This window comes from Diadema setosum, chromosome 14 (genome assembly GCF_964275005.1).
Source record: "Diadema setosum chromosome 14, eeDiaSeto1, whole genome shotgun sequence".
NCBI lineage: Eukaryota > Metazoa > Echinodermata > Echinoidea > Diadematoida > Diadematidae > Diadema > Diadema setosum.
Window position 1 is genome coordinate 19,799,393 of NC_092698.1, and position 21,345 is coordinate 19,820,737.

The 21,345-nt window shown below is 38.7% G+C and overlaps 1 protein-coding gene across 1 annotated transcript in view; it reads right to left on the reverse strand.

Annotated features, from left to right (window-relative positions):
* Positions 1-8,404: 8,404 nt before the first annotated feature.
* The window catches only part of LOC140238195 (uncharacterized), a 40,391-nt gene continuing 27,450 nt past the window's right edge, over positions 8,405-21,345 (reverse strand). Inside the window, exons 6-11 of the mRNA XM_072318132.1 lie at positions 16,186-16,453; positions 14,631-14,731; positions 13,445-13,586; positions 12,644-12,862; positions 9,856-9,976; positions 8,405-9,183 (exon numbers count right to left, since the gene is read on the reverse strand). Coding sequence (XP_072174233.1) covers positions 9,012-9,183; positions 9,856-9,976; positions 12,644-12,862; positions 13,445-13,586; positions 14,631-14,731; positions 16,186-16,453 — 1,023 coding nt within the window. The 3' untranslated portion in view covers positions 8,405-9,011. The remainder of the gene's footprint in view (positions 9,184-9,855; positions 9,977-12,643; positions 12,863-13,444; positions 13,587-14,630; positions 14,732-16,185; positions 16,454-21,345) is intronic.

The window sequence follows — 21,345 nt, forward strand, 5'->3', positions numbered from 1 at the left end:
GCAGTACACTAATGTCAGAAGTAAACATAATTGTAACTTTTTTTTGGGGGGGGGGTGTTTTTCTTTTCTTGGAGTACTACTTGGAATCCATTCTTTGATATTTTGCTGCTCTGCATACATGCCTTATGGAGATTCACTGTGCAATTTTAGACTTCAGTGTTTATTCTTGTATGTACAATCCAAAAGCTTTCATATGTCCAGCCATTTTTACCATGATTGACTTTGTCAGGTTTGTAAAGTGTACCAGTAGGCATAGCAGTGTGATATGTAAATTTCAGCTCACATATCTTCTGTTCCCCCTTACATTTTTGGTGTACAATGTATTGTTCATATTTTGTCAGAGCATCAACAAGAATGTGTACAGAGAAAATCTGCTTCGGTCAAAATTCTAGAAACTTGCAGTGTGCAATGTCTGGTCTAGATACTGGACCGTTCAATTTATTGTTTAGCTAGCAGTGATAGTGTGACATGCACTACATGTGCAAAGCAATGTGATGATATGAGACCAACATTATGTCCACCTGAGAGGAAAACAAAAACAAAAATCAGATGCACAGAATCTGGGGAAGAGAGAAGCATTTTGCTTGGCATATGCAGAGTCGTGTCACATACACATTGGGATAAAATAAATATCAAGACTAAAGATTTTTATCACAGAATGAAGCAGGAGTAATTTCAACATGCAAAGGAATTCTGTAAAAAATTTACGTTTGATACGAGGCAAGCTGTTCACCATAATGATAATCATATGTGTCATTATTTAGTATAATAAGCATGTAGTATATTTACATTTCTCCAAATAGCTTGGTTGGACATACATTAATGAGATAATTTTGACAGTCTTGTGACGTCTTTGAAAAGATCACTGCAGATTTGCATAGGGGCAGTATGTTTTTGATAATAATCTTTTTTTTTTTTTAAGGACTGTCCCTTCTATGTTATACAAGTCATTAAGAGGCCATGTTGATATTGTCGAGTGTCATTAGTTTTAGGAGACTCTAACGCATAATCATTTCATGCTGACAAGATTATAAAGAGTCAAACGAAGATTGAAGTGTGTAAGAGTCTTGAAGCTTGCTTTGGATCTTAAATTTCTTTGCAGAAGTCTATGCAGATAACTTCCTATTTACTCTACAATGTTTTGCAATAAAGTTGTTTGTGATAAGTACAATGTGGCCCAGCATGTGCTGATTCATGTCTATGTGCAAAGTTGTTCACATTGCGGAAAGTCAGTTACATGAGATTTATGTGTGCATGATAAGAAAGCAACCATGCATGAAAATATAAATATACATTGTAAGATCATATATACCCTCTGAAAATACACAACACATGCACAACACACATGCACACACACACACACACACACACACACACACACACACACACACACATTTCAAACTGAATTTGTTACTTTTAATTATTTCAGAGGTAAAATGTTACTACTGACACCAAAACAAGTATACTGCAGTAGGGGTCCTCTACTGACAACGTGACACTTTACACCTGGGCAAATGGTACATAACGCATTCCAGCATTCCATGTAATCATCACCAGTTTTAAACATTTGGTATTTTAAAGGTACTGTTTACCATTCTGAGCAGTGATTTAAAAAAATGTTCAAGTTAGCACATTTGAAGCATATTTGCAGGTCAGTTGTATCACAAAACATCCTACCATATAAAAATGTTGCAATAAAGTGTAACATTCAAGGAGGTATCATGATTTGTCCCACTAAACCATAACTGTAGACGGTTTAATCTAGGAACAATTTTATTTATCCATTGTTCACTTTTTGATTGATTGATTATACTGATTAACTTTTTTTACTCTGGTTGTTTCTATCCTTAACTCACGTTTTAGAGCTATTTTGAAGCACTAAAGCTGGGTTTTTGTTTCATCTGCAAATGGTAAACAATGCCTTCAACACAATCAAACACAGCTTTAACTGTTGACAAAGTAACACAAACATGGTTACCAAAAGAATTTATCATTACAGGAGTGTTTATTGTAAATGACAATTCACATACCCCTGGTACATTGACATGACTGCACATTAATCATGGGAGAAAGCTATAATCTTTCTATATAACACCGGTAAATAATAACTTCCGAATTACACAGTCTTCTCTTAAATGGGACACAAATCAGTACAGAATCTATGCAGTTTAGTATGATATCATCTAATGTTGGGATGCTGATATGAATATCTTCAGAAATGTACAGATTTTGACATGAGATGCAAAACAATTACATTACAAAACTTTGTGACCAGTCTGGTATCATTTCACATATTTTGCTTCCTAATTCAGGTACCTAATGGAAAAAACGACAACAACAAACACCTTTAAGTTACAGACAGACAAGATAATGGGAGGAAAAATCACAAAAATGTTAAATTGCCTATGGTACAATATAAACAGTATTCAAATTACAAAACACCTGCATGGGCTGACATAGGAGGAATGACCTTCCTCAAACAATCACATGTGCGAAAGAGTATTTCCACGTGTGAGGCAGTTTCAATTGTTATACTTGTCACATACAATTTTGTTAGAAACACTCCTGTAAAAAATTTACAGACATACTCAACTACATCAGTTCGAGCATGTTTGACAAGTTAATACAAAATCTGACAGCTTTCATATCGCGACTGAAAAAGTTCTAATGTAACAATCAAATAGAAATAATCACTTCAATTCAGCACCTAAGATCATTCACACAATTGAAAAAAAAAAGATGTTGAACACCACTGATTTTTTCTTCTAACTTAAAGAGGGATGTATATCATGTTTTATACAACCTTTATGTGTGTATATATATATATATATATATATATATATATATATATATATATATATATATATATATATATATATATATATACATATATATATTTATATATATATAATGTGAGAAATAGTTCCCTGGGTCCCGAACGTACGCGGTGCCGCATTGTTGGATGCATATAGTTGAAAGAAATTGGACTGAGGCGGGACGTTGCTCTCGATCTTAGTCTCCCTTTTATTTGTCAAGCTTTCGGCCCGTCATTGGGCCTTCGTCAGGACCTACCAACAGAACGATTATTATATGAATAACCTGATGTGTCATATAATATATAATGCAATTTCACATATTACCAATCTTCTAAATCATTTCTTTATATACACAAATCAATCATTCAATTCAATACAAATATCCATGTATAATGATTCTGTTTGTGATCATCATGCTAAGAATTATAAGACAATATGATTATTATATGGCAGCATTATGATATAAGAATTTATTTATATATTTTTTGGACATATGATGTTATTCTGATGAGGATTTGAGGTTAGAGTGGATATTTGTATTGAATTGAATGATTGATTTGTGTATATAAAGGAAATGATTTAGAAGATTGGTAATATGTGAAATTGCATTATATATTATATGACACATCAGGTTATTCATATAATAATCGTTCTGTTGGTAGGTCCTGACGAAGGCCCAATGACGGGCCGAAAGCTTGACAAATAAAAGGGAGACTAAGATCGAGAGCAACGTCCCGCCTCAGTCCAATTTCTTTCAACTATATATATATATATATATATATATCATTGCTTTTTATTTAGGTATTTATCTATTTATTTTTGTGATTTGAATGTATGCTGTATGCAGGCAGTTCATTGCACTCTAAAAGAAAGGAAAACAAACATACATCAATCACTTTGCAATGTGCTGCACAGAAAAGAATATTACACGTCTGCTACAGTTTGAGATAAAGAGACATAAAGATGAAAAAACATGGCCTATAAATGCACACAGCTTCTTTGAAAGATACTCTCCAATTTGAAGCACACACTGTACATCCATTTTAAGACAACCTGATTGATGGCCTTGTATATGGATAGTTTCTGTTGGCTCAATATGGATGACTAGTCACATGTACATGTCATCAATTCTATTAACACAATGAACATCCTTCCTTGTTATATCTGGCCCTATGTGGCTCCACAACTCATACCATCAAATAGCTACATACTTCTCTTTGCCTCTCACAAAAATAATACAACATACTCCTACACTACTCCATATACTCATATGTAACAATATCCACATGGTGGTGTCACTAAAATTTGTACAGGAATAGAAAAATAAATCTCTGAAACCTTGACACTTAACTCTTGAAATAAATACAAACTCCAGCAATAAACTTTACAAACTCTCCAACAATGTGGGAATATATGCACTCAAACTGCCAAACAGAAACAAACAAACAAACAAAACAAAAAATAAAGGGGGAAAAATTTCAGCAAGAATTCAAGCCAGTCAATTATTGCCATATTTTAAGCAGACACACACTGTCACATATTTCACCAGACAGGAACCAAAATTTGCACAAACTTCTGCAAAAAAACAGACATCCTATGACCATAAATTTATGATGCACTGAATAACGCTTCTGTAATGATGCTTAACATCCAATGCAATATAATTTTTCACTGATATGACATACGTCTTTTGAAAAAAAAAATACACATGTATATGATACACATTCCACAAGGTTTAAATCTAGTCCATAGAAAATGCCCCCCCCCCCCCCCCCCCCCGACTGTTAATATGGACTTGCTTTGAGGGGATTCAGTTGTTGCCTAAACTAAAATTGAATTGCCAGAGTCAAAGATAAGGGCAGCTAATGGCATATCCCCTAAAAGTAACAAGTCCATATCATTACTATTTACAAAATCAGACATCCTTTCGTTTTATAGTTTTACATTGCCTATGCATGGCAGTCCGTATTGAAAATATTGCAATTTGTCCCATGCATTCACACACTCTGAAACTACGAATGCCCAGAACAACTATACATTGGCAACCCTGACTGATAAGAAATTACAGAGTACTTGTATCCAGCAGTACACTCTAGCACACAATGGAGACATCAGCAATAACCCTTGTTCTTGCACAAACCTTGTCGCTGTTGTTTTTTATTCTAAATAGCAGAGCTAGTTCATTACTATGCCTCACAGTTGCCATCTCCAAGACAGAGCAGATAGCATTTCCCTCCGTTTGACAATTACTCCCCGCTTTCAGCATAAATTATGCCCCTTTCACGCTTCGCAAACATCACCAAATTTCACCCAGGTGCCCCTCTAGAGGTGCATCCTGGAGATCTTGTAGCATAAAAAGTCTTGTGGGTGAAATCCTGGGTAAAAGGGTAGCTGACTCTGTATGAAGTAATGGTGTGGTCGCACCCATAATTCTAGAGTCAGATGACTATCAGAAATTCATTGCATAACCTCCCTCGTGTCAAATACCGACTTGGGAAAGTATGGTCCTTTGGTAAAGAAAAAAAATTATTCTCAAACAATCCATATACATTCATATATGTATATCTTTATATATGTCTGTCTATACATGTCATTGAATAAGCACAGTAATATAGCTTCTTCATATGTGATTATACAGCTGATACACTGTTTTTCTGGAATCAATCTAACATAATTTCTATCACACTTTTATGATCATGGCATCATTTCCTCCTCAGAGGTTATGGGAACACCTGATTGAAAAGAGGCCTTTTCCCTGGCTGGATGTAGCAATGAATTTCTTCAGCCATAGCTGGGTTAGAGAATGAATGAAAGCCCCAAAGTGAGCAACCAGCGAGAGTCCGGCGCAGGAAAAGCAACATCACGCCAGCCTCTGTGAAAGCGGAAATTCTCAAGCTTTGGCCTGTTAAGATGACCATTGCATGTGTCTAATTTTGTGGACGGTCGGGACAACTGACTGAGCACAGCTCACCACTGCAACGGCAGTTAAGAGCTTTGGCAGCACATACATACTGTAAAAGGTAACTGGTCCACAATACAGCACCAAATTCACTCGTGCTGCAGGACTGGTGAATATGAAGATAATAGAATTGTTACAATACAAACTACCTTAGGATTAAAAATATGAGATAATATTACATGTAACAAAAACAAAATTGTGGCTCTATTATTATACTGTCAAACTAAAAAAGACTGTCTGGGATGGGGATTCAGATTTTAATTTTTTTTTGCAAGATAATTAGAAACCACTTGCATGAAATATTAATGAGCATACAAATCTAAGCTGCAAGTATTTCAATCATTATCATGGTAATTGCAATTGTCGATAGCTCCAGTGACTGTTTAATTATCTTTTCATAAGAGGGAACCAGTTACAGCAATTCTGATGAATTACAGCCTGTTGTAACATTCCGACTGACAAATGAAAGAGGTATTGACTTTAAATTGTCCAAAATGGAGCAGATAGCGTAGAGATGATGAAAATGCAGATGGACTTGTCCTGTTAAAAATATTTCTGGCACTACTCAGGATTGCGACTGATTCTGGCAAGTTCTTCATTGTAACATCACAACAGTGAAGAACTTGAAATATAATACTGGTTGTGGATATCTCTATATAAGAATGGGTGTTCAAAAATAAAAGCAACAACAAAACTCAGCCTGGTGAATAATGGACATTAACCCTCTCAAAACCACATCATAAAATGCCATTGACAATAAATACACTGAAGCCCTGTTACCTCGACAACATCATGTCAATGTTTAGAGAACAAAATCCCTCACCTCGGGCAATAAAACCATGGGAGATAGTGAGGGGTACCGCTTAAACAGACAATTTGGCAAAAGTTAACATGACAATGTCAGAGCAATATCTTGCAGGGAACGTTTGAAGAAGCGGGGTAAAAAAAATGGGAGATAGTGAGGGGTACCGCTTAAACAGACAATTTGGCAAAAGTTAACGTGACAATGTCAGAGCAATATCTTGCAGGGAACGTTTGAAGAAGCGGGGTAAAAAAAAAAAATTACTCGGACACTACAAGGATGTTGTCATAGTATCAAACTCTAGTTTGAAAAGCTCCATTAAAACAGGGCTTAAACAAGGTACCCATGGCAATGACAGACTCGTTGATGATAAGCATCCACACAGGAGCCATGGAACTGCAGACCAAAACGAACAGATTGTTCATGGTTGTTTCTAGAACATACATTATAGGCATGACCGCGCATCTATTGTCAGTGCAACAACAATATTGGATCTCCAGAATACTTCCCTGGGTATGCCGGAAGGTCTACTTGAAAAGATCGTCACACAAAAGAGGTCTCGGGTCACATCCACGGAGGAGAATCCAGCATTACCTCACATATGTTTCACACAACTGACATCTTATCTTGATGACTCCTGTCAGGGTGGTAAGATTTCAAGCTGCATGAAGAGCTAAAACCAGCTCTAGAAATGTTCGACGGAAAAGCACAGAAATCATCACACAGCCCATAACATCAACGGCAAAACAGGTTGATCTAAGAATATTCAGAAGAGTCAGCTCTCACAAGACAATGGCTATGAGATCGCACTTCACTCTAGCCTACCCCAACAGTTTCCTTAATGCATTCAATTAATGGATTTTTTCCCCTTCAGGACCTAGAAACAAGCTATAACCTGATCTGACTAAATACTTGATGTATCCTGGAATGCAATTTGCATGCATCAGTCAGGGCAATACTTAGATAAGCTAACATGCTATGCAAAGAGTCATATGCTCTGAATATATGTGACCCGCTACAACAAAAGGATCCTAAAGTTGCTGACGGCTGAGCGGAGAAAATCGAGTTTAAAGTCACATCATCAAAATTGGTCAAAACAAATGGATTTCTGTTTTTAGCATAATTTTGTATTCTAATGTTTTGTGTATCATCTCTCGAAATTTCGAAGCTAAATGATCAAAGGAAAGGCAAGAAATCAGCGTTTTTCTGGGCCATGATTTTCTGACTTTCAACGAAACAATAACGCGTCTGAGGATTTGGATTTAGCGCCGCAGCTAGACTCCGCCCCTAGCAACGAAGGAGTGATCTTATTGGTCAGTGCGTGGCATACTGATTACTGATTGGTCGTGCGTAGACCACTGGCGCTAAGCTTGAATGAGCATCACGGAGGTCACTAGGAGCATACCTTCTATTGTCAAGTGGTGAAAACTGTCTTGCCTCCCCTTGATCATGATAGCGTCGGAAGGAAAACTTTGAAGGCGTTTTTCTCAAAACTCTGATTTCCACAACCACTTGACAGGCGCTAATAAAATCTTTGATATCTTCGCAACCGAGTACTTTTATGAGTTGAGCTAAATATGAAATTAAAGTAGAAGAGCAAGGGAATAATTTCATGCCATTTTCAGAAAATTGTCCTACTCCGACTTTCGGATCCTTTTGTTGTAGCGGGTCACATATGTGCAAGCCTGTCTACTCTATTACAGTCCTTCAGAAAACAGTCTGCCAACTGCATTTGGGAAATAACTGTAAAAGTAACTGGAGATATTCATTTATATGTTTTTCCCACTAAGCTTTTCAATACAATGAAAATTGCTTATTGGTCTACAATTTGAAGCCATCATGCAAGATTCTTAACAAAGTAACTAAAATGGAAAAAAAAAAATATTGCACTACTATGCCTAAAATACAAAGATGTTGGATGAAAATGGTGACTTACAATAATGAATATTGCTAGTTTTCTTCCAAAATGGCAAGAGCTACACATACTTTGTGCATGGCAAAGACCCTCTAAGCTTAGGACCAACATTTTGCAAGAATCTTGGGTCAATTATTGCCATGGTACTTCATTTCTAAGCTTGTTCCTCTATGTCGGACTACAAGAGACTGCATGCATATTTTACAGTGTGAAAAAAATTGGTCGTGTTGGGGCAAGAAGCTCAAACACTTTTAAACCTGAAACAGTATGTGAACCCACCCATTAACAACTCCATGAGAGGTTTTTTGAGTTGTGGCCAACCCTATGACAAAACAACAAAAACAAAAGCAAACATACCAAACACATTAAAAAACATGAAATGAGGAACAGGCATAACTCACATTTGCTGTAGACGCAGCATAAATCATGCGGAATATACAGTGGCATCATGACTGTTACAAGGAGAAAGGCATTTTTTCATATGAACGCTCAGGTTGCCGGGACAACCCGGCCCCATCCCTAGTCCTGGATGAGCGAGTCCAAGGCTTCGGTGAACCTGAGAATGTCGATGAGCTTCAACAGTCCCAGGTCTTCTTTGATGCTGGTGTAGAAGAATTCAGGGGCTTCCTTCCTCAGCTTGTGAAGCCTGTACAGGAGCCTTCCATTGTAGTCCACCATGGATTCACGCAATCTGCGAAATGTGGCAATCAAGACGGGGGGCAGAAATGAATTCACTCAGCAGAACGGTCTTCTTTAGGCCAAAAACATCAAACAAGTCAGCTTCATATTTCTAGCTACATTTTGGTGAGCTCCTCTTTAGTAGCAGGCAGCTGAGGTGAGGTATAGTCTCCGACTGTCGCAAACACTTTGAAACAAAATTGTACAAACTAATTTCTACTTTTATGATCTAAATAAGACTAAATTGAATGTAACATGGAATTCATCCCTACGTACAATGAGAAATTTGTGTCCCCTTTTTTCCTGTAAAATTACTACCTACAGATCATGAAACTTCATGAACAAAAACTATTTCTTGCTTCCAAACTCTTTAAAGGAAAATTCAAGTTCAAAAGATCTTATTTATACTAAATGCTGATCTCTACATTAAATGTGACTGTAAATGTTTGAAATGAGCTGTTATCTTAATGACCCGAACACCATTTCCTCCCCCTCCCCCTCCTCCCCCCCCCCCCCCCAAAAAAAAGATCTTTTCCTAAACAGATATACTTTCATTGTAATGTATATGCTTCTTTGCATCAATCATATCCTGCATTGGGTGGCATATGAATTCTGCTAAAATCAGTGATCAGGCATATTCCTCGTAACTAGCACAGCTCCACTGTGAAAAAGTAAACTTGCTTACATGTCCAGCTCATTTTCTGCTAGCCAGTCTTGCACCTGATCCGCTGACCATTCCAGACATGACGGTGCTGCCGACTTGCTGGCATCCTCCAACGAAAAAGTGATACTTCCGAACGATTTTTCTGGTGCATCTGATCACAAAAACAAAAAGAGGATAACATGAAACCATTAAAACTGACATCGGAAAAAAATGACAAGCATGACTTTGTGGTGATTACAGTCAGGTTGTTATCAAATCATCTACTCTGACCCAGTGGCTTTTATCAAACTACTCCAACACAATCTTTATTCTCCTTTCACTGATGAAATACCCATTATTTTTGCAGTGTCATACATGTACAAAGTGAAAAACAAATATCAAATATGTCAGTAACAGAGGCATAACAAATGTTGCAAACAGTTTGATATCTGTACTAATGAGATGAATGACATTGTACAAATGTGATAGACAACATAAACTCAAATGAGCATTTCAGAAATGATGATCGCATAAAAATTATGAAACCACTCAATGACAGAGATTTGCAGTTTTACATGTTTTGACCGATTGTGAACACCATATATCATGCACGGTTATGATGAATATACATGTACAGTTGAACCTCTCGTATCCGGACAATTCGGGACCGGGGCTCATCCGGATAAGGGATTTGGCCGGATACGGGAGACTCGATGCTTTATACATGTACATATACATACACATGTACTGATGTAGCCCATTGTAGTCCCACATGTAGTAATGTGTATACTGCAACCTTTTCATTGTTACACTCAGTAACAGACCCCAAAATAGAGGTGTATGTTAATGTTGGAAGTAATATGTAATTCATGTGTGTTTGTGTAGGAGTTCTCAAGGAGATGGGAATCCCCCTTTCCTCCCGTAATTATTAAAAAAAAAATCACGGCGAGATTGCGTCCGTATAATAGAGAGATCCGGATAAAGGGAGGCCGGATAAGAGAGGTTCAACTGTATATCAGTTCACGAAGAACAGAACTGATGTAAATAAACTGTACATTCTTCTGAGCTGCAAGAACTTCTGATCTAGCTTAGAGAGACAGTCCAGATGATAAGTATGATTTTATATTATGAAGTACAAAATTTAAAGGACAAGTTCACCTTCATTAACATAAGGATTGAGAGAATGCAGCAATATTAGTAGAACACATCAGTGAAAGTTTGAGGAAAATTGGACAATCGATGCAAAAGCTATGAATTTTTAAAACTTTTGTGTTTGAACCGCTGGTTAAGGAGACTACTAAGGCTCATCATGTCATATGAGTACAACAGTATAAAGAAAATGTAAAGAAAATTCAACATATTTTCACTTTTTTTTTGCATAATAAAAGAGCACTTGACTTGCCTCTTTCTAAAGGCAATGGGAATAATATTACCCATAACATATGTTAGTAACGAGTCAAGGGAATGTGTACTTTTTTCAAAAGATGAAATTTTGTGAAATTCTCTTTATGTTTTCCTTATATTGTTGTACGCATGTGACATCATACACTGCAGTAGTCTTCTCATCCAGCGGTGACTGCACAAAAACCTCAAAAATTCATAACTTTTGAACGGATTGTCTGATTTTCCTCAAACTTTCAATGATGTGTTCTACTAATATTGCTACATTCTCTCAAGCCTTATCTTAATGAAGGTGAACTTACATTAGCGATGCAGTCCTGAAGACTTGGAGGGGGCTCCTTGGGTTTCCCCTCTCCGAATAATCTGTTCATTTTGCTTTGATGAAGCGAAACACTAAAAGACTATGAAAATTGAGGGGTTTTTTTAGGCTGTTCTTGACTTCAGACTGGTTCGTTCGCGTGATCCAGGAAGGTCAGTGCTCCTCTTTTTGTTGACAAATTCTCTTTGCCTGATCGACTTCCAATCGATGTGGATAGGTGATCGATCAACAATTAATCTGCACTCTGAATCAAAATCAAAATTTGATAATTCATCGCGATGAAGCACTGCTTGTGTGGACAAACCAATGATCTGAAATACCCAAGACATATTACACTGAACAAGGATGATCACATAGAGGCTCATGTTTCAGTAAATGTATCCATGTCATTCGTTTACAATTACCACCCAGCTTTAACAATTTTACCTGTGTAGCATGCAATGCATGCTTTCTTCTTTTGTTCTGCTTCCATGAGCATTTATTCATACATTCTTACGTTAAGCTGCTATGTCAATCATCCTCGTTCATTGTGATTTGTTATGAATCTTGAAAACATTTCTATTCCTCATCCCAATTAGCATAAATTCTTTAACTCTGTACAAAGTACAACCAGTTTAACCCATTGAGGATGGACTGGTTTTGCTTCAACACGCATTTCCCATAGACATCTGCCCGAGTATACTTGCGACTCGTCCTTAATGGGTTAAAGATGTTCAAATACAAACATCCTAAAATCATCCAGAGGTCTTCTTTAAACAAATGTGAACACTGTTACAGTTGGGGACTTCTTAATTTCTAATGGTAAGTTTTTCCACAATTTGGGGCTGCACAGGAAAATGCTTGTTCTCCTGAAGTAATGCTTTGCCTGTTAGGATTTGCAAAAAAGGAGTATCTTTAGAACTATACAGGTTATGAGTGTGCTAGCAAGATTGGAATAACTGTAGTAATATAGTAAAAAATATCGACTGCACCTCTAACTGATCACAATCATGGATTCATGATATGAGGTATATATCAAAAAGCTATAATACAAAGATAAAGTGCCACACCACGAGAAATGTGGCTTCTGAGGCTTGCAGATTGGTCCAAGTTGGTCTAAAGCCTCCTTACCAAGAGAATCACTTCTATCGCTGGGTTTCTTTGCCATGGAACAATGGATATCAACCTCCTTGAGTAGTTTCTGCATCTCATCCCCTTTGTTGAGGCGGCCGGAGAAGTCCATGTAGAACTTGGCCCCGAGGATGATGCCCAGCCAGCCGTCCGGCTGGTAGTGCTCCTCCATCATGATGGGGATGATGTGCTTGCGACGCGTGAAGGCGTACTCCGCCTCTGTGCATGGGGGAGAGGATCTCACAATTAATACATTTCTCCCCAAGCAACATGTTATCAGCTACATAGTCAGATGCAGACAAAATAATTCTGTTCAATTCAACATCTAATTAAGTCTAGAGGATATCAAAGAAGTGAGGTGCAAAGTTCTTGCATCCATTGAATAGGTCCTGCCTGAAGAAATGGGGCAGAAAGAGTTCAAATCACACAACTATGTGAAATGAATATACCGACTAGGAGCCCATGGATGACAATGCAACCCTAAATGCCTCCACTGACAATATTTGGTACAATAAACACAAAGCATTCTTTCATTCAGATCCAGCTTAAAACCAATGACAAACAAATACCTCCTGTCACACTGACGGAGCCTGCATGGAAACACAAACTAACATAGTATACACACTCAAGTGACCTTAAAAAAGAAATCTCTACCAATAGAGGATAACCTTACTTTAATATAAGAGACAAACATTCAAGACCAACTTCCAGAATGCCCCCCCCCCTTTCTCCCATCCCGCCCCCACCACCTCCCCCCAACCCCCCCCCCCCCCCCCTCCTCCAGTGCATGAATACACCTACCTGTTCTACAATTTGGGCTCTCCTTGTATCTCTCTGACATGCACATCAGCATGGCACATGCATTCTCAACGGCCTCCGCCATGGCCTGTAATGTAGAGCCATACATGCAGTCAACGTCGATCCACACTTCGTAGCCCGCAACCTGTGTTTTTTCGGGAAAAAAAGAAATATAGATTTGGACTCACAACTGACACTGCCTTTTCTATACCGTATACTGGTCTACTTATCTTCATACTGGCCCACTGCCTATCAAACAGCAGTATAATGGTTTCATTGATTATGGAATGGGAAAATGCTGTAACTAACACAGGAAACCAAGCAGTGAACACAGCATACTTTTTGCTGACTGTGAAATGAGTGGGATAAAAGGGATAGTTAAAGGGGACAGTAAGTTGTTTTTTGTTTTTTATTTCTGTTTTTGTTTTGTTGTTGTTGTTTTTTGTTTGTTTGTTTGTTTGTTTGTGTGGGTTTTTTTTTTTTTGGGGGGGGGGATACTATAAATGAGAGGTGTTTCTTATCACCAATTACATGTAATTCCATACCATATGGTCATATCTCTGTGATTATGATAAGGGGGGGGGGGAGGGCAGATGAGGGATAGTGGAGAGAGATTAAGTCTAGAGAGAGTGGTCCTCACCACTGATGCATCCCTTTAATGGATGACATCTTTCTTAGACTGCTAGTGGCTTCTCTACGTGATGGGAGAAAAAGGAGGTGGTGAGGCAGGTGGAGTGGAAGGGGAAGATGAAGAGAAGAGTTTTCTTTCATTACTGATGCATTCCTTATAAAGAGGACATCTTTCTTTGACTACCACTGGGTTTCTGGACATGATGGGAGAAAAGGGGGTGGAGTGGTGGTGGAGGTGGAGGGGAAGGGGAGGTAAAGAAGGAGTGCTGCATTTCAAATGTGGTAGACATCTCTCTTTTGACTTCTATAACTTTCCTAGAGAAGGTGCTAGAGGAAAGATCTGAAAAGATGGAGGGGTAAAAGATGTTCCTCACCGGTAGTGCATGCTTAGCACTGAAAATGCATCTTTCTGTTGCTGCCATCAGTTTTTAATCATGATGAGGGATGAGCAGGAGGAGGAGGAGAGGTGGAAGAGGAGGTAGAAGAGAGGAGGGAATGGAAAGGAGAAGAGAATGACATGAAAGAAAGCAGTAGGCAAGAGAGGAAAGGAGTTGCTCACCCTCAATGCATTCCATATGGCGAGGACCTCTTTCTGCGAATCCCACTGGTAGCTGATCATGATGTGAGGCTTCTTGCCGTGGAAACATTTCATCTCCGAATCTTGAATAAGAAAAGATCCACAACAAACAAACAAATAAACAACAACAAAAAAAGAAAAACGAATGCAACATTAGGCAAACATGGTTAAAGCGCATCTTCTGTATGCACCATCGTAAGTCACTGGCGCTAAAGTCACATGAGAAAACATTGCAAGGGTCTTGAACAGAAATTGTGTCATTGGTAGGCAGGAATGATAAAGCATGTAACTTGTATACCGACACAGTCAAAACTTGGTCACACAACAGCATGCATAATGAATAATGAATTCCACTCCCTCATCTAGAGATGACTAGGAAATGCATTTAATAGTAGAATATAAATGAAAACTCATGAGATCTTCAATTTCATTAGGGTCAGTGCAGTGTGAAGTGTGTGAACACATGTTCTTGTAACATTTCATCGCATTCCAAAAAACAGCGACAAATATATCTATGGTACTTGTGAAGGTTTGCAAAAGAAAGTACAGTACAGGCCTAAACTGCTATATTACAGTCCCAGTCTAGTTTCTGAGAGCTTCCTCAGAAATTATATGTTTCGTATCTTAATCTTGTCTACCAGGTACTCATCTTCATCTGGCACTACAACTGTGTGTCGGCAAGCACTATGGTATTGTACTCTACAGTTTCACCATATACAGTATGTCCCCCTCCCCCCCCCAAAAAAAAAAAAAAAATATAATCAGATTTTTGCATTGATAACACCCAATATGATTAAACTGTCTGAATGCTACTTCAGGTTCTTAAAGTATAACATCTTAGCTCTATTTTGCAGAAAACCCCATTCATTGTATTTGTATTTGAATTGGTGCACTATTTTTAAATTATCATTGCGGAGGGTCCCGTTGTAATTTTTATTTTTTGACATACGGTACAATGCACTCTTGCTATATCCAAACACACTTGTTGCAACAAAGTAAAAATTCAGGTCCCCAAATTATGATTTACATCTTCCTATACTTAACTGTTGAGCTATAACAAAATTTTGCTATTATATTTAAAAAAAAAAATGCCCTTCAAAGGACTTTGTTGTAACGGAAGTCAATGTATCTAATTATCTGAATGTCAGCATCATCTTTACACGTGGCCATATGTGACCCGCTACAAAAAAAGGATCCTAAAGTCGCTGAAGGGTGAGCCAAGCATGGCCCAGAAAAAATTCTATTTTCAGGCCTTTCCTTTGATCATTTAGCTTCGAAATTTCGGCAGATGATATAAGATACGTGTGTACATTAGACTACAAAATTATGTTAAAAAAAGAAATCTGAACGTTTTGACAGATTTTGGTGATCTGACTTCAAACTCGATTTTCTCCCGTCAGCGACTTTAGGATCCCTTTGTTGTAGCGGGTCACATATTCTGAACGGTACTGAAAGCTTCTTAAGCAAACAAAAACTTTATTCAACAGTTAAGTTACACATATCCCTCAAATCACTCTCAATAAGAGCAGTCACTTACCAAATCGGCCAGTTTCCTCTCTCTCCTTCTTCTCCGCCTCCTTGTTGATTACCCACAATGCACCGTTGGCCGCCTTGGCGATTTCCGCTGACTGGCTGCAGCTCAGATCCTCCAGCGACTTTAAACAGTCAGGATTGCTCTGCAGCTCATTCACCACATCGTCGGAGAAGGCCAGGTTCCACACGGCTTTAACCGCAGCCTCCTGTGCCTCCAAGCACTCCGAGTGCAGCATGCTGACCAACAGAGGGAGCCCTCCAGCTTCTATGATCTGCAGACAACATAGAGATGTTTAACGCCTCTTAGGGAATGCCTCATGCTCATATCTAAATGCTAATCATCCTTCTGAATCTAATCACTGAATTTATATTACATACCAATTACAACTACAATGTATGTATGGTAAGCTCTCTTTGCCTTCAATTCGAAAACATACAAATGCCGAATTCACTTGATGTGTACAAACCTTGCTTAGAATGTTATTAACCCATTCCACACTAAATTCCAAAATCCCCATAGACTTAATACACAGGCCACAAGGTTCCCGTATGAAACAGGTTAATGCAAAGGCATGATCAACTTTTTTCTTTGGCCCCACAGTTACTTGCCAAGAAGAGCAAATGCTAAATGCTTGGTACATCTACAGATGAGATGTTAATAACTATACATGTCCTTACATGACCTTTCATCATGCACCAGTAATATCACTCAAATCCCAAATGAAGCTCATACCATTTTTGAAGGCTTCCGTGGCGGTAGAAAGGGGTCTACCCAGTCCCGACGTTTCGGCAAGCATGTTCTCAAGGGAAGGGCGAGAACATCCTTGTCGAAACGGGACTGGGTAGGCCCTTTTCAGGGCCAAACATATATCCTAGAAAGAATACTTGGTGCACCTTCTACCACCCAAGCTCATATCAATTATATAATGCATCATTCAGTGTGTAATACTTAAACATATACTTTCTACGCATTGTCTTTTGTGTAAGGATGTGAATAATGGATGTTATGGCCAATGCACACTATACGATTTTAGGTCCCACCACTGACCAATTTTAGATCGGAAATAAATCAGAATAGCTTCAAAATAAACACGCTTGTTTATTTCAAATCAAAAGTCAGTCGGTCAGTCGTGCGAACGAAAGTCATATAAGTGTGCAGTGGTCTTTACTCTACCAAATCATGGCATCACATATTTAAAGAAACACAAAGGATAGAGATAAGGGATGCACTGTATGTTGATTCAAATCATAAAATGGGTTCAAGAATGTAGCCAATAAGAAGCGATGAAATGAGTCACGTGTGCTTTGGTTATTCTAGTCCCATCGCACTGCGCGTTAAATCCACCGTGGTTAAATCCTGTTGCCGATCGTCTGTGCGCGCGGCGGCTCCTTTGAATTGCATGCATACATACAGTATGCGCTGTTGATCCTGTTACTTTTAGTTCGGGCTGCCGGCCGGCCGGCCTTTCTTCCCTTGTGCATAACATGTGGCGTACGTATACTCTTATACGTACACTTTGTACAGTACAGTAGACCAAGCGTTGTGGGACCGGACGCGTACATGGAGTCACCTTGAAGGGCAAATCCAACGATTTAGCAGGTTAATTCTCACGCCGTTTTTCAGAGTATGTTGTCTAGTAGGCCTATATGAGGAGTCTATATCAAGTCTTTAAGGTAAAGGGTGCATATTCTATGTAAAATAAGTAAGTTTTCATGCGGGAACTTAAAGGATGGTGAACGAGACATTAAAATCAAGAAAATCATACAAAAGAAGGTGTCAAAGCAGAGGGAAATGTCTGTTAAAACAGATTTTTTATGTGACTTTTTCAAATATATTCGTACCACTGAAAAATCGCGAGTTAAAACTGACTGATTTACTTCACCGATTTTCGCTCCAGAACGGCCGTCTTTTCGGGGCCCTAAAATATGACGTCATGACATGGACGAACGTACCCTTTACGATCGAGTGTGCAGCGCTAGCTAGCTCTACATCGAGTCCGCCATTCATAAAGCACGTAGTTCTTTGTGAGCGGATGCAATACAATACTGTACCTTGCCTGTCTTTAGTCGCATCTGCTTTATTGGCAGAAACAGCAGGGTAAAATGTACCATTATTTAAAAAAAGAAGAAGAGATGAATGAATAAATAAATAAATAAATAAATAAATAAATAATAGCCATAATAATACTAATAATATAGTCTGAAGCAACGTCAGTAGCGAACCGCCGAGTCCCCGCCGGAGAGCTAGTTTGGTGTGTATGGTAGCCCCACTACATATCCGACCGCGTATAATTCGCGCACTGAACACTTAGTACGCACTTCGTCTGCGCGCAAAGCACATAAAAATGGATTAAATGGCTTTGAATGTAGATGAGGATGGTGTGGGAAAACGCGATAATTCACTGTTCATTGATGGTTTTAATCAAGGACAAAATTTCGAATGAATACTTTCACCGAATCGTAATGACAGCACAATGTAATGTCTATGGAAGTTCCTAAAAAGCTTCGTTGACATTTTCTACAACACGGTGTTCAATACAACTCGGTTTGCGTGCATTGTCAATGCAAAAAACAGCGGTCGATCCTGATAACGCGATTTACCGCGGGGAGCTGAAACGAGGCCACGCTAGTTCGTCGGCGACATTTTTCCACTGAAACTTCGAATCGAAAAGGGAACAACGGCATTTGATAGAGCTGGATTTTCTCAATCACGTAGGTCAAGTTGGAGTTTTTTACGTGAATTTCAGTGTTAGATATTCTTATCAAGCAAATAAACATTAGGCGGTCGATGAGTAGTAGGTCCAACCCTACATAGGCTACTCCACAACGTTAGATCCTTACGTTAGCTAGGTCAGAGTTCTTGTTCTACCGTAACGTTAGGCTCTACTACTGTACTAACTAGGCCTACCGTAGAGACTGAGGCGCGAAAGCGCAATTAGAAATTTAAAAAGGTATACTTCATGGTAATTCAAAGGAAGATGGATTCAATAAGTGAAATTATAACTCACTTTTGCTTGATAGAGTAAACAAGACACGTACAGATACCTCGGTGCACTCAGGCCATCGCCCGCGGCGGCGTGATACAGAGCGTAGCTTTTGTGCAAAGTTAGCTAGCGGTAGCGTATCACATCAGCGAGCGCAGGGCTGATTCATCCATGTCATGACGTCATAATTTTGGTCACCAAAATTTCGCCATCAGATCGGGTTCAGGTGGTCTAAAAAGGGCCTCAAAACACCATCTCTCAATCGTTCTAAAGACATTTTCACCTTCTGAAAGTTAACTATTCATATTCCTAGAGACTTAAGCTTTGCAGAAATATATAAATCACTTTGTTTATGAATACCGACATTTTTTTCTTGTTCACAATACTTTAAGTGTCCGGAAACCCAACCCCCCATCATACTTATACTGTATGTACGGGATTTCCGAGTGCGATGTGCGTAAATGTTTGGGACGAACATCTTCGGACGTCTTGACCCACAAAGGTACGTGAAAAACGCTGGAAAATGCTGTTAGTTTTCGAATTTTCGACCCATTTTATAAAACAAATGATGCACAGGATTATTTCGTGGCGTTAGTGGAGGCGTAGCTCACTCTCGGGTATTTACAATGTAGTGCAACATGCACTCGGCTTTGCCTCGTGCATGTTTCACGATTGTAAATACCCTCGAGTGCACTATACGCCTCCACTAACGCACTCTATCCTGTGCATCATTTGTATAACAACATCACTTCAGCCCTCCATGTCGGTATTCATGCAATATCTTAAGAGAGTCCTGCTACCTGATTGGTCGACTGGCCATCACATGACATTTGCTAGAAATCTGCCCTTCACATGACATTTGCTAGAAATCACTTCAACAAAAAGCAACAATGATGATAATAACAGCACAATTGGTAGTTTGTTGTACTTTGCTAGCATAGCACCTCAATATCTACTACACTGTAGTACTTAGTACTCATGTTCTATATGACATGCTACAGCATGGGTACACTTCAATGCTCCCTAGATGGCATTCTTGGCAGCACATGACCTTGTAAACTGAAACTATGACATTACCTGAGTCATAATCACTTGACACAAATAGTTCAGAAACATGTGACTACCACATCACACTACTGATAAGGTTTCTTTTGTACTGTTGTTGTTGTTGCTGTTACTGTTAAAGTAGCTGCTCTGTATCTTGTAGTGCTATTGCTAGTTTATCTTTGCTAAATTTCCTCTGAGCACCTCCTGGCTACTGTAGATGGCTATATTGAAGTTCACTGCCAACTAGAAATGTCGATATGGCGACAGATATGCCTCCGCCATAATGTATAGTTCTCCTAGGGAAATAGTGAAATTTTGAGGAGTTGACCTTGACCTTTGACCCATGACCCCTAAATTTCCTCAATAATCCCTGCTAGTCAGTACATGTATATGTACCAAGTTCTATGACGATACCTTGAACCATTTGCGAGATATGGAGAAAAAAGTGAAATTTTAATGTTTTCACCTGACCTTTGACCAACTGACCTTTGACCTCATGACCTGAAACTTTCTCTGGAGAATCTTTATTTGGTAGTACATGTTTACACTAAGTTTCAAGAAAATACCTTGGGGAAATGCATAGATATGGTAAAAATAGTAAAATGTTGAGCATTTGACCTTGACCTTTTGACCTCTTGCCGATTTCATTCAAAAACTAATTAATTGACTGCCCCATCAAATATCATCCTTGGACCAAGTTTGGTGAAATTTGCTTCATCCAGTCTTGAATTATTGCATAAACAGATATATTTTAAGATTTGACCTTGACTTTTGACATTTGACCGCTGGCCGATTTCACTAAAAAACTAATCAGGTAATTGCCCCATCATATGTCATCTTTGGACAAAGTTTGGTAAACTTTGCTTCATCCAGTCTTGAGTTATCGCGTATTAAACGGATACAATGTCATGATTTTACCTTGACCTTTGATCTTTGACCTCAGCCAATTTCACCCAAAATCTAATCAAGTAATTGCCCCATCATACTTTACATGTGGACCAAGTTTGGTAAAATCCCACTCAATATTACTCAAGTTATCGCGTAAACAAATGCGGACAGACGGACGGACAACCCGAAAACATGCCTCCGGCACCCTTCGGGCAGAGGCATGATAAATAGAGATTACCTAATCC